This window comes from Solea solea, chromosome 15 (genome assembly GCF_958295425.1).
Source record: "Solea solea chromosome 15, fSolSol10.1, whole genome shotgun sequence".
Taxonomy (NCBI): domain Eukaryota; kingdom Metazoa; phylum Chordata; class Actinopteri; order Pleuronectiformes; family Soleidae; genus Solea; species Solea solea.
This window is the reverse complement of record NC_081148.1, coordinates 21,532,367-21,558,096: the sequence shown is the minus strand read 5'-3', so window position 1 is coordinate 21,558,096 and position 25,730 is coordinate 21,532,367. Positions and strand designations below refer to the sequence as shown.

At 39.3% G+C, this 25,730-nt stretch overlaps 2 protein-coding genes across 2 annotated transcripts in view; one reads left to right on the top strand and one right to left on the bottom strand.

Annotated features, from left to right (window-relative positions):
- Positions 1-402: 402 nt before the first annotated feature.
- Positions 403-9,629, bottom strand: cog2 (component of oligomeric golgi complex 2). Its single transcript, XM_058652397.1, has 18 exons — positions 9,474-9,629; positions 8,524-8,685; positions 7,859-7,924; positions 7,688-7,768; positions 7,363-7,466; positions 7,089-7,197; positions 6,661-6,840; positions 6,349-6,473; positions 5,964-6,090; positions 5,222-5,361; positions 4,141-4,202; positions 3,894-4,045; positions 3,606-3,791; positions 3,446-3,518; positions 2,712-2,854; positions 1,798-1,937; positions 1,497-1,680; positions 403-985 (listed from the first exon to the last, which is right to left on the bottom strand). Exons 1-18 carry the CDS (start codon positions 9,528-9,530, stop codon positions 890-892), a joined length of 2,187 nt encoding a protein of 728 aa, XP_058508380.1. The 5' UTR covers positions 9,531-9,629; the 3' UTR covers positions 403-889.
- Positions 9,630-10,019: 390 nt separating this feature from the next.
- pgbd5 (piggyBac transposable element derived 5) overlaps positions 10,020-25,730 on the top strand; it is a 39,998-nt gene continuing 24,287 nt past the window's right edge. The window contains exons 1-3 of the mRNA XM_058652078.1: positions 10,020-11,341; positions 18,987-19,417; positions 24,167-24,301. Of these exons, the coding sequence (XP_058508061.1) occupies positions 10,993-11,341; positions 18,987-19,417; positions 24,167-24,301 (915 nt within the window). The 5' untranslated portion in view covers positions 10,020-10,992. The remainder of the gene's footprint in view (positions 11,342-18,986; positions 19,418-24,166; positions 24,302-25,730) is intronic.

Genomic DNA, 25,730 nt, shown 5'->3' with positions numbered 1-25,730 from the left:
TGATCAATTCTCAGTTGATTGTCTGTTGAAAATATGTTTATTGCAGAGTAAACATCAAATCACAGATTGGTTGAAAATTAGTTCCTTATCTGTTGACCGTTAACTCTTCTATAAACACTCAACAAAGTGTAAGGCTCTTTTACAAGGCTACATTTTGAGTTTTCACATTTGACTTTGACTGAGTTATGTTAGTAGGGCTGCAAGTAACAATGTGTCCGATTCATCGAGCATTCGTTTGCGACGTAAAATGTCCAAAAACATTGATCAGTGTTTATCAATTCTGGAAACGATGTTCACAAACCAAAATGCTTCACTGACTTTTAAGGATTTCTTTGTCATATGGAGCAAAGAAATCCGACAATATTTAACATTTAAGAAGCTCACAACTGCACGCGACGGCTTGTGAACGTTGGTGAATTATACGACACAAATTCAACACATTTTTTGACAGTTTTTTTAATTTTATTTTCTCCCCCTTTTGTTAAACATGTTATTACTTAACAACTTTGACACGACAGACAAGATTAGTCCTTCACCAAGCAGCAGAAACGAGACAAACGTTTTCTTCACATTGTTCTGCTCACATCAGAAACATTCATCCCCTCTTTAGCATCAGTCATTTTTGTTGAAAACTTTTCCTCACAAGTGGGACTTTGCAGTCCGCGTCATTCACATACAGCAGAACCGATGATGACCCAGACTTTGGTCCCTGGAGTTACTTTGTACAAAACATTGCAAACAGTAAATGTCAGTTCTTGTCCTACATTCTTCATGTCTTCATGGTTTTAACCAGACCACAACCTTCACCTGGACGGCTATAAATTATTATTTAAAATCTTTTCCAAGTCTCCAAAAACTGCAGAGATGAGCCCAGCAACAGTTTCCTTTATTAGTTTGGTTCAGCAAGTTCTCGAGCTTCTTTCACAAGGTCCATCAGAGTGCCAAACATGGAGATGTCACTTGGCTGCAGACCCATCTTCTGGATCTGAGACAGAACAAAAAACAACAGGATTTCAGGTGAGAAATAAAAGCAGTTTTATTTTCAGCAGTATTGTTTTCATGTAACACTCTCTGCACACTTACTGATGCTGGGCGAGGCCTCACAAAAGCCTCAGCTCCTTAGACTTGACGTAAAAGAATCTGTGATTCTGTTACTCCTAACTTCAATGCATCATTACCTTCACCAAGTAGGGTTGTGTTTTCATTGGTATGGGTTTATCTGTAAGTTTGTCTTTTTGGCGGATCTTTTATGTAAAAATTTTATGTAAAAAACATATCGCTGTCAAAACGAAATTTGGTTTTTACGCAGGATCGGACACTCAGAAGTCCCATTTAACAAGTTATCTTAACAGATCAGGGTGAAGTTTCTCATGGTCCATGGGCCACTGAATCCAGAAAGTCTTCTGGATTCAGTGGATAAAAATTAAAAAATCACAGGTGACAAAAGTGTTGAAGCCTTACTGACCTAAAAAAATACTATGTCAAACACCACTCACCTGTTCTCCCAGATATTCCACATCCAGTGCCAGCTGAAGACGGATCTTGGTGTCGTCTGTGGGTCCTCCGTTTGCTCCGGCCGCAGATGTCGTGGTCGCACCCTTTCTGGCTTGTTTCAGCCGCTTCAGACTCTCCTCCATCTTTCTCACCGAGCTCAGCACGTCTGAGATGGTCTCGTAGTACCTGGACACAAACCGGTGGAAGGAAAGACGATGGTAAGAGAAGGTAAAAGTTATTTGCACCCAAGTACTGGGATTAGTCTCTATTTATGCTTTAATACATATATGGGTTAAACATTACCTTTGTGTGCAGTCGGAAAGTGCGACCCGAAGCCATTCCTGTGCAGTAGAGGGTGTGACCAGCCCCGTCGAGTCTGTCAGCAACTGATGTAATGGACGTAAGGCATTGTCCATGTACGCTGATGCACGCACCGGCAGATCCTAAACAGGGAGGGAGTCAAATATTTCACAATATTATGAATCTTTTGGTATAAAAGTGTGAGTGTGCGGTGTCTTTTGCTCTGTTTAACTGGAACTTACAACCTCGTAAAAAAAAAATAGAAAGTTGTATACAGGACATCCTGCTTTTGTTTTTCAGAAAACAGTTCAGACGTCACAAATTTGATGCTGGCAGGTGTTTGAATGTACTCATTCCGTCTCTATTACATCGACTTGAATGCCCAACTTGAATGCAGTGTATTTTCACATTCAGAGTCTGGGGTTATCTCATACAACAGGAAGGACCACTAACAAAACAGTCAGAGACACACTTTTCTTTTTCTGTCTGACATCCAGTGCTGTGAAATGTTTGGCCACTAGGGGGCAGACAGATGAACGAGCAAACAAGGCAATGATTGAGAAATATTTTCTTGTATAAGCATTCCTCTCGTCCACTACAGGGAAAACTTAAAAGCCAGCCTCGTTGTGTAACATGATTTTAGAGCCACTGACATTTGTTTGAATGTCATTCATGTATCAACACACATCATCCCTCCAGGTTTCATTATAATCTTAACAGTCAGAGCATTTCAAATGTGAAATTCTGACCTTTAATTAAAGTATTACTATCGGGGGAAAAAAATACACATACCATAGAATTTCAAGCTCCCAGTGTTATTTTGTGGGGGTTTTTTTGTTCGCTCTAAGGGGCATTATTATTTATTTTAACAAAATAAAGAATAAAGAAGAATAAAGAATAAAGAAACATGATCTGACCTTATTAGTCCTGCGGTAAAGTCGTGGAACCTCGGAGGCACTCTTCAGGAAGCGGCAGCTGCGCTCAGTCAGATGCTGGGTCATCCTGGCGTTCAGAGTGGGAACGCTACCGGACAGGCAAACCTTGGAGTCTGCAAGAGCGTCTGACATGAAAGTGAGAACTAGTCAGTGCAGGGAAGTTAACTTTTAGTCTGTGATACCCATTTGCTAAAGTATCAATAATCTGAGGCCGTGGTTTTGTCAATTTCGATGTTATTCTGAAAAGCGTGTTGTCATTATTGAATGATTAAATTTTTCAAACAATAGTGAGCATACTATGTCATAAACAGTATGTCTTTTTTGTATGTATTATTTGATTAAAAAAAGGTCCATTGTGTAACATTTAGGAAGTTTTAATGGAGGAACGTGAATATACTACATATAAGTATGTTTTTGTAAGTGTAAAACCACTTCAAAATAAAAATTATTTGGTTTTCATAGCTTTAGAATCAGCCGTTTAAATGTAAGCCGGAGCTTATTTTTTGTATTTTGAAGTGGAAGCTTAATATGTAAGAATCAAATTGCTCCCTGACAAACCTGGAGAAGAGAGAAGGTAAGTGGAGAAGTCCACTGTTTGTTAAAAATCTGCAGTCTCACTATTTGATGTCACTGCAGTAACTGTTACATACTGGACCTTTAAGACCACAGACGATAATCAAAATAATTCAGAAAAAAAGACAATAGGGGCGGCTTACCTTCCACAACAGCAAAGTTTTTGAATCCGATAGCATCTAATCGCTTTTTCACCATTTCTGAGAACTCCGGGATCTAAGAGAAGACGGGGTGAACTGTCAGTGAAGGAGAAAAAAACTCAGCCAAAGTTAAGCCCATTCCATTCATATTTCATATGTGCACCTGCTCCTGCAGCTTTTGGATGTCAGCGGCGATGTGGACCAGCTGTTTGGTGGACAGGGACGCTGGACTCCCACTCTCACTGCCGCCGTCTTCCATCGAAGTTCGGCTCGAGGTGGAAGAGGCCGAGCTTGGCAGAGGCCTGGCCGGCTCTTTAGTCACTTCAGGGGCTGGAGTCTTCGTCAACACCTGTGCAGACCAGACATCAATACAGATGTGGAACACGAGCAGGTAAGAGAGAGCAACATGACTTTATTATTTTCATACTCCTATGGGTTTATTGAAGATTACCTCGTCGAGAAACTTGGCATATCGTGAGTAGAGCTGTAGCGTGAGTTTCCAGAAGCGATGAGCCAGAAGTGGGAGGTAAACCTTGTCTGACCAGCACCTCACCAGACAGGACCACAAAACTTCAGATACCTGCAGGTGGTACGCACTGCCAGCTGGACATTAACAGACACAAACACAAACACACACACTTACTGTGAGTCAAGGACAAGTTTCACATTAATGCCCATGATAAAAAAATGATTCCTACCTGGTGCTGCCTCCAGTCCATCACTTATGGCGTTTTCCAGATTCCCAGCTATTTCCTTGTACCTGGAAAAAAAAAAGGGAACAACGCAGAGGGGACAAAACAATCAATTTGTTATTAGCTAATTTCTCGCATAAACTCAGAAATGCACGTTATGCCACAGTTTCTTGGAAATGATGACTGTTACAGAAAACCTGCACTGCAAAGGTTTATGTTGTGAAATTGGGACAAAACACCATAATGTTTATCTTGCTGAGCCATGATGAAACTGTGGATTGTGTACTTTACAGTGTATGCATGTTTGTGGGAAGGGGAGGTTGAGAAACCAGGGACAACATCTTTACTTTTGCACAGAGATCAACAGCCATTACGTCAATGCCTAGTGTCACATATATGGACCATATTTAGAAATACACTGATACAGATGATCAGTTTAAATTCTGATTCTTGTCATTTTTCTACATAAAAAGGTTTATAAAATAAATTGTCTTTTTGTTGGACATCCGCCAACTTGTCTTTTTCCCTTGGAAAAATGCTGACAGGCAGCAAATTTAATCAAAGCTTGTCTCTCGAGTCTCTAGTCGATTCTTCAAAATGCATGCTGTGCAGAAATTACATCTATTCCACAGGTCTGACCTCATTCATATAGGCCGAGTGGTCTAAATGAAAGAGTTTAAAACATAAATGAAGGTAAAAACAAAGGCTGTGTCTGCGTCACACGATGTGAGGTTTTGCATTAACTTATCCAAAGCAGTGCTTTCTAAACTTTTTTAAACCAAGAGCAAATTTATGCATGATATAACATTTTTCACTGCCTTTTTTAAACACCTAATAGTATTTTTCTTTGGTCAAACAAAACAAGAGTTCATTTCATGCCTGTGTAATTTGATTTATTTTAAGATTCTTAAGACACCAAAAAAAATATCTCCTGCCCCCCATCTGTTGCTCCAGACCCAAGAAGATACTAAAGCAATTTAATGTAATACTATAACGTGATAAGGGCTGAAATCTTTACGTTAATACTTAACATAACTGCTGTGTTTATGCTGTAGGCTGTAAAACATTATATTGAGACAATATGTACCGTAGTTGAAAGTAGACAGGCAGGTTCCATTTGTTGTGGAAGCTGGTGTATGAAGGGTGAACTCTCAGTCTCTTCACACTGGCCTGTGAGCTGCACTGACGCTCAAACCTCTGCACAAACTCTATACTTGCACTGTAGCGCTAGAAGAGAAGACAGAGCCAATGGTAAACACACACACACACACACACACAGTGATAGAAGCCAAAACCTTTTCAAGGTGAATTGTCTTTTCCCGTCTGACTGGTTTCATTGAGAAACAATGTGGTATACAGTACATTCTTAGAGGTAGATCAATCAATCAATCAAATGCATCAGTGATGTAAGCAGCACCATGTTGAGATTCAGGTGTGCAGGGATTTTTTTAAAAAGGGATGAAAGCCACAGCGCACAAAGGAAACGTGACTCTTGTATGCATCTGTGTTTTGGAAACTAACCCTAACCCAACCACCTAAAAACCCTGAACTAATAATTATATAATCTAAATAGGAGACAACAGCTGAGCTACCTGCCTTGTAGGATCAGGGCTACCGCCATCTCCCTAACCAAAGGACTCACAAGGGACAACACACCTGCCTAAATGGACGCTCAGGAGCTAAACCCCCTCTTGTTCATCTCAATAGAGACCAGTCTGGCTCTTGAGCATCTGCGTCTCTAGTTTCCTTTTCACTCTCTAGTTTAGGGAAAACATTAACATAGATTTGTCTCTCCCTTAACAGCATCAAATGCATCACTGCGACTGTACCTCATAGAATATGTCAGGGTTTCCAGGGTTGAAGAGATAGCTCAACCTTTCCTCTATCCCCTTGATTATCTCTGGCCACACCGATTTCACCATGAAATCGTAACCAGGCACAGCGTCGGCTTTGTCACTGAGGAGAGAGGAACAGTAGCATGTTAAATACAAGAAAATATTCCTCCGCTGGAAACGGTAGTTTTTACTTCTGAAAAAGAAAATGATTATATGGTCATAAGAAAACGAAATGGTTATTATATGTACTCATAAAACAAAATAAACAGATGTCAAAGTGTGTGGAGAAGTTCAAGATGACCTCACAACATAATTAAAACTCTGTTCATGTTTTGATTATATTATATGTTTTTTTTAACCTCAATTATAACATTAATACCTGGATATGGTTCCTCCAGTCACCTCTCTTAACAATCTACAGTGATGAGGAACAAACTCCAGTAGTCTAGTGTACATCAGCTGGAGACCATTTGGACTGGACTTCACAACCTCTTCTACTATCACCTAAAAGAAGGGTAAGAGAAAATGGGAGGTTTTTAAAACAGGATACACATGCATTTCCTGACATTCATTTAAACAAGCTCAGAATTAAATTTTTGCATCTTTTAAAATGAAAATTATTTGGAAGAATTGTAATTTTTTTCCTCAATAACACTGGAATGCCTTCTCAAAACAGGTGAGGAATGTTTACCTGGTCCATGTACGGTTTGACCAGCACCTGTCCTACCAGTGCCTCAGCATCCCGAGTCTTGTCTATGGTGGCGTATGTCCTGAGGCAGTGACGCACCATGTCCACGTTAGATGTCTGCAGACCCTCAATCAGCAGGCCCTCCAGAGACTGCTGCAGCATGGAGGTGATCCCTGCGATACGCTGGCAGAGGGTGAAAACGTACGTTACTTACACTGGTAAAGAATTTTTATAAAAAAGTTTTTGTTAATTTGAGGAAAGATATAGATCAAGAGCATCACTCAAATATTTTTGAAGATAATTCTGTACAGTCAGTGTATTGATGTTTTTTCCTACTACTAATCAGATTTGCACAGAAGTGGACAAAACTGCTTTGGTTAAATAAGTCCCGATTACTGAATCATCTGACTGTTTGACTCATTAACACTTACAGGTCTGACTTTGTCCAGCAGTGGCATGCCTTTGCTCTGTACAGCATGAAACTGCAGCTGGTTGAATTCTGTAGCTATCCTCTCCAGGATCTGGCCTGCTAACAAAGGACTGTACATACAAAGACATACAGATATGACGTCAGACACAAATGCTCAGCACAACATCCCTGTAGTGATTAAGATCAAACAATTTGAATATGTAAAATCTTTTTTTTGTTTATTTTTTAACCTCTAGGTATACTTTATAATAAGTATAATTTTTGTTGAGTCCCACCTGCTGATTTCCAGCGAGCTTGATTCCTTGGAGTTCTGTGAGTAAAGAATCTTCTCAATCTTCTCCACTGAGCGCACCACCTGAATTAGCCTCAATACACACACCTGGTGGAGGGTGATTAATAATCAATAGCATAATTAATATAAAATCTTAAAATATTCACATACATGCTAATCCTTGTCTATATGACATTAAATATAGCTTGATGAGACAACATTAATTCAAAAGTTGGTATGGACTTGCCATAGAAAATCACAAAGTAGATTTACGATTAATACAAACATGTTCAAATAATTTAGTTAGACAGAAAAGCAAAGAGACAAACCTTTTTTTTCTGCAGATCTTCCTGTTTGGAGAGTTGACTGTCAATAGCTTGAATCACTTCACTCACACAGGAGCGCAGGCTCTGCAGCAAACAGACAACAGACAGGGTCATACATAAAGGCAAGAATTAATTTGAAAATACATTTAAATTTTTTATTATCACAATACATACCATGACTTCTTCACGCAACTGTCCCAGTGGCACAGAGAGCTGATTGAGTGCTTTGTCCATCCCAACCTTAAACAGTAGCAGATGATACAAAAAGTCAGCCCTCATCTCTTTTAGAAAGACTTTTAAAAATATGAACTGTGGTTTTTAAAAAAACTGCCACTATTTATTTTACATTTCAACAATAACCTTTGTTTCCAAAAAAGTAAATGTATGACACTATATGATGTCTGAACAGTGAACATCACAGACATTTAATTTCATTCTTTCCTTCGTTCATTCATTTTAACTGATTTATCCTCCAGTTATGGCTTAGCAGAAATGTTAATCAATATAAATCAGATTCTTGTAAAGCAAATAAAAAAAAAAAACTTATACATGAAAATGTTCTCAATAAGTTAATTCAAAATATAATATTTTGTCTGTAAAGGAACAATAGCAGTAGCAGAAATAGGAATAGTAAAACAATAATGGTGACAATCATGTTTTATCTTTCCCCAAAGAATCCACTGTTCCAAAATCAAAATCCTAATTTTTAAGAGGAATATTTTACACTTTGGCTTTGACAAAAATGAACAAACTTGGGACAAAAAATGTTTTTGTCTATATTGTTATGTGTCTAGTTGCTTCACTGACTGAAAGCTATAATCATAATGGTCACAACTAACCAGGTTGGTGGAGAGGTTCACAAAGTCTGCATAGTCCTTGTTGATGAGCTCCACCATGGCTGTTTTCAGCAGCTTATAGTAGAGCTCCAGGTCCTCTCTCATCTCTTCCAGCTGGACCTTTTTCCGACACTCGGCCACAAACTGATCGACATCAAAGTCATCCTGTAAGACAAGCACAGAGAAAACAACAAAGATGAGGGACATGCCCACAATTAGTGGAGGACGCCAATACTGCTAACACGTGAACTGAGAAGTATAATTAAAAATTCAAATTATGTAAAGCTGTTAATTACATTTATACACGCTTTAATACAAACATGTTTTATTGTCCATAGTCTATTGGTGTTTCTACCCATTATCCACATGGCATATTTGGCACAGCTTTTATGTTTAATAGACGTTTCAGCTGCACAACAATTTATTTTAAGTTAAGTGCATTAGGGAAATAAGTATGTATGTGACTTCTGAGTTAGGGCTGGATCATGTTGCTGCCATGTCACTGGCTGAATACATATTTGCGTTAACATGCAGTCAAACAGGTGCGCCTAATAAAGTGACCGAGTGTTTATGGTTATTGAATTACTGCCCATTCTTACTTTGACTACTACTTTTGACAAATTTTCCATTTATAGGAGTATTTGTTTTACTTTTACATTCGCTTGAATACAACTTAGGTAATAGTATGGCTAGCTGAGAAAGATATTTCATCATAAATTATAAAATTAATGCACATTCCACACCAGCAACACGTTCTAGTCATGACTTACGTCGGTTGCTTTAGGACAGCGGATATATTATTCACTTAGGAAAATACATTTATTACGTGGATAATGTATATCTGTCTTAAAAAATAAAAAGAATAAATCACTTTACCTTAGCCTACTGCTAGCTAATTTGACAAAGGTAGCTGCGGTCCGTACGTTACAAAAACGTAAGGCTAACAAACTCACCTTCATAAAAACGTCCTTGTCGAAGCACAGAGAATCAGGAGCCTTCGGTAGATTCATTTTTAATAAAAACGCAGTCACAGCACACGGAGAAAATATGACAATCCTCCAGTTAGCTGCCGCTGTCACCGAGCTTCCGCAAACATGGCACGAGCACCAGCGAAGAAGAATAATCACAAACTGTATAATAAGTCAGAAAACTGCTGCGCCCCCCAGAGATCGGCGGTACTCATGGCATGACTTGGCTTCTCATGCAAAACAAATAATATTTGTTTTGTATATTATACAATACGTTGCATGTGTAATGCAACACTACTAAATCAATATAAGCAGGGGTGTATGTCAGGTTTATTTTTTTCCGTTTTTGTGTGCCACTGCCCTGTTTTAATACTTTGCTGTGTATTGTATTCCACTTCTTCAGACACTTCGTGATAAAATGCCTCATATAGTCCTAATATGAGTGCTTGTTGCAATATGTCATTCAGATTTTAGTATGTGTGAAAGAAGTTGTGTAACACTGAGCAGGGTTTATTTGCATAGTGCCAATATTTGCTCATACAGTACTATCAGCAATGGCTTTACAAAAACATTGTTTGTTTATTATAATTTAGGAAAACTCTGGTTAGTCTAGTTATGGTTTTCATAACTTATATAATAAGCCTTTTACTTTATTTAAGGGCCTTGAGACTGCAACAAAATAAAAACTCCTCCATGCTTTTGCTAGGCTACAAAATTCAAAAAAATTTAAATTTTTAAGCAATTATACATGTATACACACATATGTCTGTAGTATGTATCTATCTAATTCTGCTTATTCCCATGCTTAGGGCCCCATAAAAAGCTTCTGCCAGCCCTGCAAAATAAAATGAAATAAATCAAAACAGTGCCTTAGTATGTCAAAAATAATGTGGAAAAGATCTCAAAATCATGAGAAAGTATCTCAAAATAATGACTTATTAACTCAAAATAAAACACAATTTTCCTGTTGCTTTTCTAGTTAATAAACAATCCCAAAAAACAGGGGTTAGTCCCCATTAAATGCAACATTTGTCCCACATTTATTGTCAGTGGTTGAGCGTGAATCTCACAGAACATGCAGTCTCATTGGATGGTGGGGCAGGGCTGTGGTGTCAGGTGATGCAGCAGCAGCCACTACTACATTTTCTCTAAAATCTGCTAGGCTGTAAACCCGGATGCTGAGCCATGACTGCTGCTGCTGCTGCTGCTGAGCTGTGGGTAGTGGAAGGCAGCGGTAACGTTTCAGTACCCTTGAAGCGGACAGCTCTCCCCGGATCCACGCGCTTCTGAGCACCGGGCTCCGCACAATCCGAGCCCCGGAAAGGGCAGTATCATCCAGTTCATACCCGAGACAGGGGGAGGGTGTAGCGGCCACATTAAAAGGCTTTAACAGCTCCCTGTTCCGGCGAAAATCGTGACCACTTGCTAAGGCGAGAGTGTAAAGGGTGAGTAAGGAATAGAAAGAGGGAGCACAGATATAGATAAAAAAGAAAGAGAGAAAGAGATGGCGGAGTGCGGACGGAAGGCGCTGTCTCTCCTGGAGGCGGCCCGCTCCCGGTACGAGAGCCTGCAGATATCCGACGACGTGTTCGGCGAGTCCGGGGATGACAGCAGTGACAACCCCTTCTACAGCACCTCCGGAGACTCCGACTCCGACAACTACATCGCCGAAGTGGGCGAGGAGGAGCAGCAGCACCACAAGAAGCGGGACAGCGGGCACGGAGTAGGAGGAGGAGGCAGCGGGAGCTGTGGAGCCGGTCCACCGGGCTCTCTGTCCCGCAGTCAGGCGGAGGAGGACGGCTGGACGGAGGCTCTGCAGGACTTCACGGTGCCACCGTACAAAGACACATATGGTGAGATGATGATGCAGTATGATGTGAATAAGGTAATTTGAGAAGAGTTGGTGCTGTGGGAGATTGTTGGGCGACTGGACAGAGAAAAATGCAGTTATGATAGTGTTTTACTGACGTGTGTGTGTGTGTGTTTGTGTGTGTCTTAATTAGGCAATGAATGTCCTCACAACTATAAAGAGTGTGTGTCAATGTATTCTTGTATTTGGTCTTTGTGAGGACCGAGTAACTTCAATACAATTTTAGGACACTAAATGTTTTAGGACATTTTGGCTGGTCCTCACGTTCTGTCACCCTTTTAAAAGGCTTTTTGAGGGTGAAGGCTTGGTTTTAGGGTTAGAGTTACAATTTGGGTCAGGGTTAGGGTTAGGCATTAAGTTGTGATGGAGGTTCAGGTTAGGGTCAGGACCTAGAGAATGCATTATGTCTTTGAGTGTCCTCACTACGAATGGTGCACAAACGTGTGTGTGTGTGTGCGTGCAGTGAACTTGCATTTTTTTCACCTTTTTATGACCTTTTCTGTCATAAACTCTGACCTTGTAAGGACTAGCAGTCCTCATGGAGACCAAAACCTGGTCCTAATGAGGCAGAACCTTATTTCTGAGGAACTGTTTAAATTCAGGTTAGGCATTAACTGTTAATGATAATGCTATCATCACACTTTGTTTAGGCTGTCCAAATGAATTGAAGTCAATGCAATGTACTAAGAATACTTATAAAAGGCCTATGTGTGTATATTCATATGTATATCTTCGTGAAGACCAAAAAAAACCCTAAAAACCGTAGGAATCAAGGGCATTTTGGAAAAGTGGGGTCATTATATAAGGTAATTTATAGGGCTTTTTGGGGGTTAAGACCTTAAGTTAACAAAAATCGAAATATGTAGATCAATACCAATTCCTTGACAATATTCGTTTTATTTTAAAATACCAGTCATCTTCCTCCGTTCACTTAAGATCTTCTCGACATACTTTCATTCATTAGCATCAGCCTCTCAAAACACAAACACACACTTGGTATGTCTTGTCTGCCTTCTCCTTTGAAGAATGAGCTCTGTCTCTGGTTTTAACTTCCTGCATGCCTCGAGACAGCCAATCGTGAGCACTGTTTTATCATGGTGGAATAGCATGATGCATGCTTATTGGCTCACTGACACTGATGTGAATAGGTCCTTCGGTACCAAAATCTATCATAATTGCATGGAACGTCTGTCTGTTGGTCTGTTAATTGCATTACTGTCGAATAAGTCACATGAGGCTTCAAACTTGGCAGGTGACACCAGTGTGTGCATGCAGACTTTGACCTTGCTTTGGTAAGAAATGCAACAGGTCTGGGTACAGCACTAATTTTATACATGATACATTATACAATACATGATACAGAGGAGGTTCGATACTCGGTCAATACTACAAAACTATTGAAGTTTTAGTTAAGGGTTAGGTATAAGGGTGTAAGAAATATCGATAAACAAATATACTGTGTCGATACACAAAAATACTGTGACATTTCATGGTGAAATAATGTATCGATTATTTGTGTTATGACCCCGGCTCATTAGGGAATGGGAAGCAGCATAAATAATCACATTTAAATAGGTTGTTAAAAAATGTAATTGTAGGAGGATAAGTCTGTATTAAACAAAGCACCAAGGGAACAGGACAAACTAAAGATAGGAGGATACTTTATTAAAACAAAGGTACAGGAAATCAAACTAAAACACAAAACAAGAATACATGTAGCACCCCTAAATCTAGATCATTAATATTTAAACTTAATGAAAACACAAGTCCAGGCCTTCAACACTAGTCACACAATATGGCACACAGATAAACTAAGATAGTCTTTATTGTCATTGCCATGTTTTTCAAAGGTACAACGAAATTGAAGGTGCTGTCGACTCAAATGAGGTATCCAAATTTAAGAACAAGCAAAATGGCCAGCAATCAATACTAACCACCACTACCAATACCGTCATATAATAGACAGCAAAATACAGGAGGCATATTGATATATTGGAAATATTTTTGACCAGTGCGGTGTGTTGTGCTAGCTGGCACCAGGCATTTGGCCATTTCACTTTCTCCTCCCCTTCCACTCCTCTCACTAGATAAAGAAAACTGTATATTATTTATGCATAAAACATTATTTTTACTATGAAAATGTGAATTATTCTTGAGGGATATATCACCTCACTTCACTATCTCAGTATATTTCAATTTATCATATTGTTACCCCTTCATAGGGATATGTATCATATTGCCAGATTATTTTATTAATGCACAGCTGTAGTTTTCAGCATTCATTTGTGATGACTAAGGTTAGTGTAAGGGGCTAGGAAATGTATTATGTGTACGAGCGTCCTCACTAAAATAGCCTTCCCAAATTGTGCCTTTGTGTGAAAGAAAGAGAATTGAGTGACTGAGAGTACAGCTGTACTAAATATTAAATGTAAGGCATGATTTGCATTATGCTTGAAAGCTTGACATGGAATTACTGATCAGTAATTGCAACTGGTTATTGTACCTTTATTATATCTAAGGAAAGGTTAAAGTAAGGACCTTGAATGAATGAATGCATTGTGTTTTTGAGTCCTCAGTGTGTGTGTGCGTTTGTGTGTGTTTGTGAATTGTGACAGTCAAAGAACACCATGCTCTCACACTGCTCTGTCCCTGTTTCTCCTGAAAACCCTGTGCTGGCCAAAATCTACCATTGTGTCATCATGTCCAGTATGTATTAAGGATGGTCTGGGGTTTATTTGGCAGCACCTTTTGTCAAGGTTTCTTTTAAATGCGTTTTTCCCTCATATCTCTGCTAAAGCAAAAATAATTGGTGGGAAAGCCGCGTCATGACCACAGTAACATTTTCTCTTTGTCAGACACACACATTCATATTAAAATGCATAACAGCGCAACTGACAAAATGAAGTACTTAATGTTGAAAGTGTCAAAAATACAATTTAATATCAATTAAAAAAAAAGTTTTATACACTGCCTGGCCAAAAAGAATCATGAACTCAAATATTTTCCTCAGTTAATTATGGATCACATTCAGTGTGGCATTGTTTCAAAAGGCATTATATAGTGACAAAAGTGTATTTGAATCCACAGTTGCATTTAGCAAGCTCTTGTAGTTATGATGGATTTGGACCACTGTTTATTATTATTATTTATATGTTTATTTCGGTCATGACATTTAGATCACTCATCACACAACAGTGCAGTTCACACAATACACATAACCGAAAGGGAAAGCGGGAGAAGCAAAAGCTTATCTAGTCCCGCCCCCATTATCATCATACATTTCATAATTATTATTATTTTTTTTTTTCTTATGACATTTGACAAAGAAAACATGTTTCAGCATCAGGTAGCACTCAGAGATATAGTCTAGCTCTAGACAGTCAAATCAGACTCCATGTGTGTCTGTACATGTGTCCATGATATTCCGTCGCGAGTGACGCGAGTGTTGCCTGGCATGTTCAACTTCCCAAAAGTCACAAAATAAACCAATAAACTGTCCGCTCCAACACATCATAAAGATTCTCAGTGGAGTCTGGACTCTGTGGTGGCCAATTCATGTGTGATATGTCATGCTCCTGTGTCTACAGATACTACTATCTCCACAGGTGTGTACAGTAGGCACTAAGCTATTACAGTATGTGACCTTTTCTCTGCAGCCTTTATTACATTCACTGTTGGAGATATTGTGCTCAAATTTGAGCTCTACGTAGAAAGAAAGCCGTAAACCAAACAACACCCCCAATAGCTCTGTTCTCTACTTCTGTCTATGTCCTAGATTTACCTACATCTATTGAAGTCCAATATGCGTCAAAACGTGGTTTGAGTTTTTAGTGCAGAACATTCTGTCAGGCTTTATTTGGATTTGCTCTGCAGTTGGTCCCCTAACATCCATAATACTGTCTTGTAATGTAAGAGGTTCTCTGGTGAGTTAAGTTTTACTGCATTATTGCACTATTTGGCTGTTTTGACTCTGTTGACTGGAGCTCACAAGGCAGAAGGTGTGTCTGTCTGCTTTGTATAGTCTGGTCTGCTTTATTAAAATAGAGGTAAAGTCTGTTTGCTCATGCACAGGCTGTGGGGTATGGGCGTGGTCCTTCTATTCTGTATCATGGCTCAGACGGTGAAGAGTTTCCTGGCTGGATAGATGATGGACTGCCACTGAGCATAATCACACTTGAGTCCACAAGAAGCCAAGACCTTAGACTGATTTAATCGGCCTGTACGGTTAAGACAGAATGCATCATCCATCAAATTTAATGGCATGGAATGGAAAGGTGCTGAAGCTAGATTCTTTTTCCAGTAGTCCACGAATAGTTTTGATAATGCCATCGTTGGTATTTATTTCACGTGTGAGGAATTTTCCGTCTGCCTGTATGTTCACCTGTCTGTCTGTCTTTTTGTCACCTGCCTGCCTGTCTGTCTCCCTGTCAGTTCCTCTCCCTGTCTGTACCTCAATGTCCAGCCTGACGGTGCTGACACAGACAAAGCCTTGGTGTAACAGCTCTAGCTCCCTGGAGCCTGCACCACGTAAATAAATCATCAGCCTCGGTCACAAAATATCTAGTCAACATCATAAAACTACAACTAAGTTGTGTTTTTGCCTTGTGCACAGTGATGCCAGCAACTGCATTTGTTTTTTTAAAGTGCATTTTTAAAACCATGCTGTCCTTTGTAGATGAAGCTCTGCTTTATACGATGTTAAGTATCTCAACCTCAGCATGAGATTATTTCCCCTGCAGTGCACAAGCGGTGCCATAGTACCAAGCCAAGGATTATGTACCATACACATCCACATCTTATGTTATATAACCATCTTATCATAACATAGAAGGGAATTAAAGGGCTATTTATTCATTCACTTTGCTGAGCGTGATAGATTACTCTCCGTGGGTCAGTTAATCTGGTCCTCTCCATGTGTTTCAGACTGTCTAAACAAATACATGGTATTCACATTGACTTAAAAAAAACTTAATTCTTTTTCTCAATAAGATTGTTGGGGTTAACAATTGCCATTTTCAAATAGAATTTGCAATTTTTATATTTGGTTTTCTATGTTCTGTGCAAATTGAGTTTTTTTTTTGTGCACACACATTGAAAACAACTTGTCTTTAAATCCTTACCATACATTGGCATATAGAATAGTTACAGTGTGTCAACTTTAGGGGGATCTACCTGAATTCAGTAGAAATTGTTCCCCATGTCCACTATGATTTAGTTAGTTGTAATATGCATGTTCATTCTACACACAGGTCCTTTAATGTCAATCACATCACAATCACATACCCCCCCCCCCCCCCCCCCCAAACCACTCAGCTACAGTGAATCCTGTATAATACCATCACATCCTGTTGACACTGTTACATCGGATTACCTGAGGAAACCTTGTCGGTCAGTACAGTCACAGGTGGCTCTCATTGTGCTCAGGCTGTTTTTTTTCTATTGAGCTTAAAATGTTTTTGTTCATCCGCTGCACATAAACACTGTAATCACTCTTCTTTTCTTTTTTTCTTTTTTTTTTAACCCATGGCTATTGAAACTCTACCAGGCACATGTTTGTCCCTGGACAATAAAATGCTTGAACATCTGATGATCACAGAGGATTATTCTGTCTGTGTGTGCTCTCTCTCGCTCTCAGTGCTGTTTTCTAATGTGGGATATTTCAAGGCTGCTCTTGTAGACAAAAATCAGCCGATATTAGTAGTCTGAAAGGAGACTCATATAAATGTTTGATCCAATCAGAGAGTGATGTAGGCTGAAGTGAAGGCCAGCTGGCAGCAAATCTATCCAGGAAGGTTGTAGTTGCTCAGGAATAGATGAAACCATTGTAATATCGGTAAAAACAAAATTGGAAAATCTTCCTTATGTTTTATGATAGGGCGAGTCATTTTACCTTTGTGGACGCTCCGCTTGGATAACTGCTGTTTTTAACAAGGAGCACTTCATTAAACTGGGTTTTACATACAGCTTTTAAGTCTAATTGAATGCAAATGAGTTGATTGTGAACCATGCCCACGTAGCCCCAAATCCTTTCTGCAGTCTTGGCAGGAAGCATCATCTGTGTGGGCCTGCTCGTACTACACTCTGTCTCTTTTCCTCTTGTCCTCCTCCTCCTCCTCCACTCAGTGCCTTCAGAGTGTATTGTTTAATTTGAAGTCCAGTATGTGTTGTGTTTCGCTCAGCATTGTCTTGGTTCCGGCTCTCCACTCGGAGCCAAATAAATAAAGGATAGAGGGAGACTGAACATCTACACTGATCTGAGATAATGAGATCATGTTGTTAAATAGAGCCTGAAGTCGTTCTGCTTAATGTCCAAGATTCTCTCTAATGGATCCAAACTAAAAAAAAGGGGGATAGAGCAAACAGATTAATCTGGCCACTGCATTGTGTATTTACTGTGTGACTTTAGTACAGCGCTATTAAATGGAGGGTAGATTGTGAAGACACACTGGACAACGTGTGAAAGAAGGAACATGGGTGTAAATGAGAACAACACAGCTAGGCCACGTTTCAGCTCGTTTTTGGGAAAAGCCAATGTTGGACTCTATGTGTTCGCAAAATCTGTGATGTGCCCATGGCATATGTAATCTGCATATTATCTGTGATGATATCATTGAAGCAGAGGCTTATTTGGAGATTTTGTCAAGGTGACTCCGTGGCATTTTCAGCAGGACAATTCTCTGCACGAGTTACAACAGCATGGCTTCGCAGACATGCAGTGTGTCTGCTTGACTGGCCTGTCTGCAGTCCAGATCTGTCTGCTAATGAAAATACATTGCATGGCTTACGATGAAGAGGAGAATCAGACGGCACGATGACAACCACGGACTGCTGAGCTGCCTAAGTCTTGTTTTCAGCAAGAATGGGCAAAGCTGCAACAATTAGTATAATACAATTCCCAAACAATTAAAATGTGTAATTAGAAATTAAAAAGTGATGGGACCCAGGGGAAAAATGTGACTCTAGCCCAACTCTGTTGCCGGGATCGGTTTCCAAATTTGTTAATGGTTAAAAGATAGAATAAAGTTTCAATATCTTTTCTGAACTTTTGTCTGTTTTTTTTTATTTTATAGTAACAAATTAAAGTCTTTAGTTTTTCATATATTTAGTGGATATGAGTAATGTTAATAAATGTTTACTCTTTTTAAAGGTAGAGTGTTGTAAAGTAGTTGTAGATTAACATCCCTCACCTCAATCTTCTGTTCCAAGTGTGTTGTACAACATATGTCGCCTTTATTTAGCATCAAAACTCAAAAAGATGTTTAGTTTGTCCACTGTGGGATACTCTAAAAAGCCTGGTGGTTCAAAACGGTGGCCTCTGTCAATATACATAACAGGCTCATTCTGGGGTAATGACAACAGTTCATACAATCAGGTGATTGGTCATCTATGTATTATTTTACCTTCAATTTCTGTCAAATAAATGTAATTTCTCCTAAATTTTACAGACCGGACCTTTAAAAGATTAACTGTAATAGGAAGGAAACAAAAAAAGTCAGTTTGAAACTAAAAGTTTAGTGCTGTTGTTTTAAATCTGGGATTGAGTTAGAGATGAGTATGTGAGTTAGTTTACAGAAGACTCTCAGATCTGGATATTTACATATTTTCCTGTTTACCCTGTCCTGATCCAGGCCCTGCTCAGAAGATGCCAGCCACCGCCACAGCCCTCGACTTTTTCCAGCTCTTTGTCCCAGACAACTGCATCCAAAACATGGTCACCCAGACAAACATGTACGCCAAGAAGTTCCAGGAGCGCTTCGGCTCCGACGAAGGCTGGTGCCCCGTCACCGCCCAGGAGATGAAGGCCTTCCTGGGCTTTGTCACCTCCACCAGTGTGCACCGCTGCGAGTCGGTGCTCAGCATTTGGAGCTCGGGCTTCTTCAGCAACCGGACCATCGCCTTGAAGATGAGCCAGGCGCGCTTCGAGAAGATCCTCAAGTATTTCCACATCGTTGCTTTCCGGCCATCACAAGGGAGCAACCAGGGTCTGTACAAGATCCAGCCTTTCCTGGACTCACTGCAGCAGTCGTTCGGCTGCACATTCAGACCTTCACAGACACAGGTGTGTACAACAAAAAATGTTTGAACAAAGTTTGGTGCTACATTCTACTCTACATATCTCACTCATGCTTATTTTCCCAATTTTGGACTTCATGCAGAAGAATCAATATAACAGTACTACTTTTTCAGCTTCTTCAATTTGAATATTTTCTGGTTTCTTTGCTCCATTTGACAAAGAAATCATTAAAACTGAAAAACATTGGTTTGTGGACAAAACAAGACATTTGAGAACATTATCATTTCGAGGCTTGGGAAACATCAATCAACATTTTCTATGTGCTCAATCCAACCAACAAAGAATCGTTAGTGGCAGCTCTAGCTCTAAGTGTTGTAAAGGATGTTAAAACTATATAACAGAGACAGAGAGCAACACAGTTAATTCCAACATAATCAAATTCACAAGTACAATTCACATTGAAAGACTGTAATTATTTAAAGACACAATGTGTGTCAAAACAGTGCTCCAGTGAAATTCTGCAGTGCTGCAATGGCCCAAAAATCTCTTGCTCATTGACAGACTCCAAAAAAAAAGTGAAATCTTAATGATTTTTTTCATGGAAATGACAAGTCACACCAATTACGGCTCATGTTGCAATGAAAACATCTGTCAGACATAATCACAATATGATTGTTGACCGCATTGTGCAGCTCCACTTTTAGTATATAGTATAGCCTGCTGAATTCCCAGGGCACATTGTAAAATGAAAATGAATTTGCTCGTGAAGTAACACGCTCTCACAGAGCGTCCCGTTTTAGAAACCATTTACTCAGCAAGTATTTAGGCAAGCACTCGTTTTTTTAAAAAAAGACTTTCCCTCCAGATATCTTCATTCAACATGGTCTGTCCTGTATGAATTAGAGCTACATTAATGCACGTAGAACAACGGTGCTTTCCCAGCCATACTTCTGTATTTTTGGTTAAGTAGGAGTTAATTCCACTCCTATTTTCTTGTCCTCTCTAGACTCAGCACCGGTTATTCAAATCAAACCAGTACTAGTACAATATTTTTTGGTTATGCTCCAGTCTAACTTGATTACATAATTGTGAAGAATATTGGTTATTTTTTTCCCAAACCTGTAAATGGCGACGTCTTCAAATGTCTTGTTTTGTCCAAAAATGTAAGATTCTGTCATAAGGGGAGTATTGTAGAGAAAAAATATCCACCTTTGAGAATTAAGAACCACATTTAAGAATCTAAAATCAAAGTACTTTTATTTTACAAAAACATCTTTGTTGTCTTGTTCATCATGTCTTTAGCCCTGAGATATAAAACTGTAAGGGCTTTTGTCATTTTATTGCATGTTCATCCATAACAGCGACAATCAAATCAGCAAAATCTGGCCGTGATTAGGAGAGCAGCAGAAGTGGCTAACCATATTCCTGAGGGGGCTGGTCCTGCCACTGCATCGACTGCATCCAGCTCTAAAAATTTAATGAATTTCAGGGAAGAAGTCGATTTAAATTGCGTCTGGTCTTTCTGCGGCACGAGCGCTTTAAAAACCAGCTTCATTTTAAAATATGATGTCAGTGCGATGATGCATTTGGGAATACAGACCTTCGGCAGTAAACACCCGCCTCGTGTCACAGCTACAGTCCACTCAGCGATGTAAAATGGTGTCATTTCAAATCGCTCTCTCTGTCTAAGTTCCACTTACTGCGGCTCCAAAAGTGATCGAAATAAGGAGGGCAGGCTTATTTTTTTTCTGGCATAAACACTGACCTTATCAGAACCATTAGTCCTCATAGAGACCAAAAACCTGGTCCTAATGAGGCAGAACCTCATATATAAGGAATTGGTTAAGTAAAATCAAGTCTATTTTATTTATATGGCCCAACATCACAAACAATTTGCCTCGAAGGCCTTCACAGTCTGTACAGCGTTGTAACAGAAGCTAATAGAAAAGTAGCAGATGGTCACAATAACGGTAAAATCAACTGGTATTAATATAAATGTTGATGGCGTGAACACAAGGCTGTGGGTGGTTCACAGTTACAGGTCCATCCTAGGGGTAATAATAGTAGAATAATGCTGCAGGTTTGCAAAGATTCTGGTCACATCTGAAAAATTTGGCAACCCAAGACGCTGCCAAAGCAGAGCCAAGCACCCCCGACCAGCGTGGGGGTCTGGAAGAGGACGGACCCACAAAAGAAAATGAATCCAACAGAATTTTCAAAGATTGAAAATTAAGGGCTGAGATGTGAATTGCAGTAAGGTTAAGGTCAGGGATAATGCTTCATTCAGGCTGTTCAAATGAATGAAAGAACAGCTGTCTGAGCCTGTGTGTGTGTGTGTGTGTCATTAGCAGTAGCTGGGTACATGTGTATCTAGGCCAGTTTGTTTTATCTGTTGGTTTTTTTCTGGGGTCAGACACTGAGCGTGGCACTGACTGAAACTGTTGCTCCACTGACAATGAAAAAGTAACCTGACACAGAAGAAAAGAAAAGTAACGTGGTGGTTTGAAAGAAGAAAGTAGTGTCCTACCATCACTGGGATGCACAATACTAGAAAAACAGTCAATGTTCGACATTCAGTGATATGAGCTGTGAAAGATTAAATCAAATTTGAAGAGTATTTAGCCGTGTCTCAATTCAGGGTCTGGATCCTTCCTCCAAGTGCACAGCCGAGACACAAGTACAGAGAAGTATGGATATTGAGAAACGGAGAAATGGCCTTAGACAAGATGTGAGTAGCAAAACAAAACAGGAAATGGCAAAATGAAACAGGAAATGACTAGATGAAACTGTAAAAAAATAAAAAATAATAATACAATGAAATCAAAACAGCACGTTAAGAGCAGGAGCTGGATGTGATATCACAATAAATGGTCTGTAGTGGTCCTTTCATCCCCCAACCAGCCGAGACTGATGGCTGCACGTCTTTGAGCCAAGGGAGGTTTTTTTAATCTCTCCACTGAAGCCAAGTGCTTGCTCATTGTTTGCTTTCTTTTTTCTTGATAATATTCTTAAGTTCTCTGCCTTGTTATGTGAAGTGCCTCGAGATAATATATGTTTTGATTTGAAAATAAAACTGATTAAATTTGATTTTTCCCAGCCTTGATAAACACTCAAGAACACTTAACTACATTACAGTTTTGCCATTCGCCCCCCATTTATGCACACGTTTGGACAGCACAGAGCTGGGGATCAGACCCACACTATAACATTGGAGGACAATCTGCTCGTCCACTAATCCACAGCTGATTTTATAATTTTATAATTTTTGTCTGTGTGAATGATGAAGGTTTTGCAGCTGTGATAAATCCTGATTCATGTCTCAAACTATGCCATGATGGGTCCCTGAATTTGAGGGAACTGAGTCTTGAGTGTCCTTGAATTTTAATGCTTGAGAAGGTGCGGGAAGTCCACATTAGCTTAGACATTAATTGACGATTAATTTCAAACTTATCTTTAATTATCAGATGACAAAATGTCTGTCTGTGTAACCTGGATTTATCTGCCGACATGCACATCAGTTCTGAATATTAGCGTGTAATGTTGGCTCATACTGACAATGGGGCTTCACATTATCTGTGTCAGTCTAGCAGATTTGCCGGCGACGCCGTTTTTGTATCGATTTACAAGTGAAAAATCTTTAAGAGCCTTTTGTCACAGTCCTCGCTGAACACAGACGACACAGATTATCCTCACTTCTTTATTTTGCACGGGATTTTTGTTCACCCATGCAAAGGGTCTGGCAGTTAGTTACAAATGTACAGTTTTCAGTGATTGTAGGGTAAGATGTAAAGAAGCATCCGAACAATAAAAGGAGACTGCAGTTAGTGCTGTGCTAATGTGTAGCAGCCACAGCTAGATATTTTTTTAAAAGGCCATTAGGGTTTGAGTGATGTCATCCATCCAGAGGCGAGATAACCTCATTCCTTTTCCACTTGTATCTATAACCTCATATTTGACTGGCAAATTACTTGTTGCTCTCAGTCCTAATAGAAAGCTGTTGGTCAGCTGCCAGGCTATTAACTAGAACGAGCCGTCCGAGCAGCAGCCACTCACATTACCTGCTCTTCCAAACCCCACTTTCGTTTCTGCTCTGCATCTTTTTATCCATTCTGCTGAAAGAATTATATTGTAACCACAGAGATATGGAGTAATCTCCAGTTTAGCAGTAGTTTGTATTGTCATGTCTTAAAAGGCAATAAAAGTAGACCTCTTAATTTGTCAGCACATTTTCTTTAGCTTTATACATATAGGCAATTGGAATATTGGCTAATTATTATTTATATAATCAGCTGGTTATTGCTTATTTATGTTAAGTTTACACATTTTAATAAACACTTTTCATCCGACAGTTTATTTGACAATGTCTAGTTTTTCATGTGTTTAATATTAGGTTTATACGTTGTTTTTTATTTAAATAATATATTTAAATAAATACTGTAAGTGCACAGCAGTGTAATAATAATCATAATACATGTATCCAGTTACAAAGTTCTTCAAGTAATTTTGTGTAGCATTTGTTATTATTATTAAGCTTAATAATTTATCAGAAAAAAATTGGTATTTTTTATTTGCCATCTGCTGCACTGATATCTTATAATCAGCATCGGCTAAAGAAGAAACATGATATACTAACCACAAATAGGCCATTTTTTTTACCATCATCTCTGATTTATTCTTCAACATTACAACATTACATTGAAGAATGTAATCACCATCCCTCACAAACACACACATACTTGACTCCACTAACACTTGTTGTACTTAACATTGTGTGTCTTGTGTGTGTGTTTCTAGGTTCTCCATGAACCCTTGATAGATGAGGATCCAGTGTTCATTACCACCTGCACAGAAAGAGAGCTGAGGAAGAGGAAGAAGAGGAAGTTCAGCCTCTGGGTTCGACAGTGCACCTCCACCGGATTCATTTGTCAGGTAGCAGCGCACTGTACTCTTTGTTTTCGTGTGTGTGTGCGCGTGCATGTGGTAGAATATGTTGTCCTTTGAGCCAAAGTAAAAGGGAAGCAAAAAAAAACACTGTGAGAGCGAGAAGAACAAGTTGCACGTTTCCTTTGAGGGTGTTTTAAAATGTATTTTCTGTTTTTAGTCTTCTTGCCAGAAATCTTTTATATGTGCAAATTGCAAGAAACAAGTTTTCAAAGAAGGTCTTCATATCGACTGATTTCACATCTCATTTCACATCTCCAATAGAGCTGCAGATGTTACATGACTAGGGTTGTTTACACCACCATGGTGGCAGGAAATACTTCTGGAAAAAAGCTGCAAAATTTCACTGCACACTTTAAAACCACGGAGATCGAGCAATATTACGCAGAACCTGACAGGCTGAATATATCCGACCCCTATAGTGTAAAACAGCCGAAGTTAAATTATTCCAGACTTGATAAACTTACCCTCATCCTACACTGGAGAAAACTTAAACACCACAATTATCCATCTCATCGTATAACGCTTGATCGTCCACATGAGGGTCGTTGGACTGCTGGTGCTAATCCCATCTGACATAAGGCGAAAGGCCTATACTAGACAGGTAAATGTGAATATTTTCTGGTTTCTTTGCTCCATATAACAAAGAAATCTTTAAAACTGAATAATTTTGGTTTGTGGACAAAACATAACATTTGAGAACATCAAAATTTCCCGGTAAACACTGATCAACATTTCTCAACATTTTCTGACCTTGTACGGACCAAACAAGTACTCGATTAATGCGGTAGTTGCAACCCTACATACATTTATGGATCTAAACATCCCAGCTTCCTGCTGAAATGGTGTTTTGGTTCCAGGGATTGTGTTACATCAGCTACCAGAGCTCCTGTATTGCACCTTCTTTTATTATTTGTCATCACTACAAATAATAAAGTCACTTTTAATAAATGCATTGAACCACCACTCTGACACCAATAACTTGCAGGGCTGACAAAAAGACCTGTTCACACCTCTAAAGAAATCATTCTGAAGGGATAAACCACAGCTCTCAAACTGATTTGCCTAGCATTATTGATGTTGATATTAAGAGATAGCAGTCATTTGTCCCCTTGAGTTTTTAAATTGTCAGCATTCATCCTTGTGACATCTTTTAAATCACTTCTGAAAACACATCTTTTTTTACAAACACAGCCTCACTGGCTAAACACACTGGCTAAACTTTCAGCAGTATGGTAGAATACTAACTGCATATAAAACTTGCCGATATGCATTTTTATTTTGAAATATGTGTCTCTGAGATTCCTGCTCCCTCAGCAGAAGTAATTTTAGTGGCGCACATGGCGATGAATAATCACATTAAAAATTCAACATATCTTTCTAGAACCAGTGTCCTCATTATTGTGAGACCTCAATC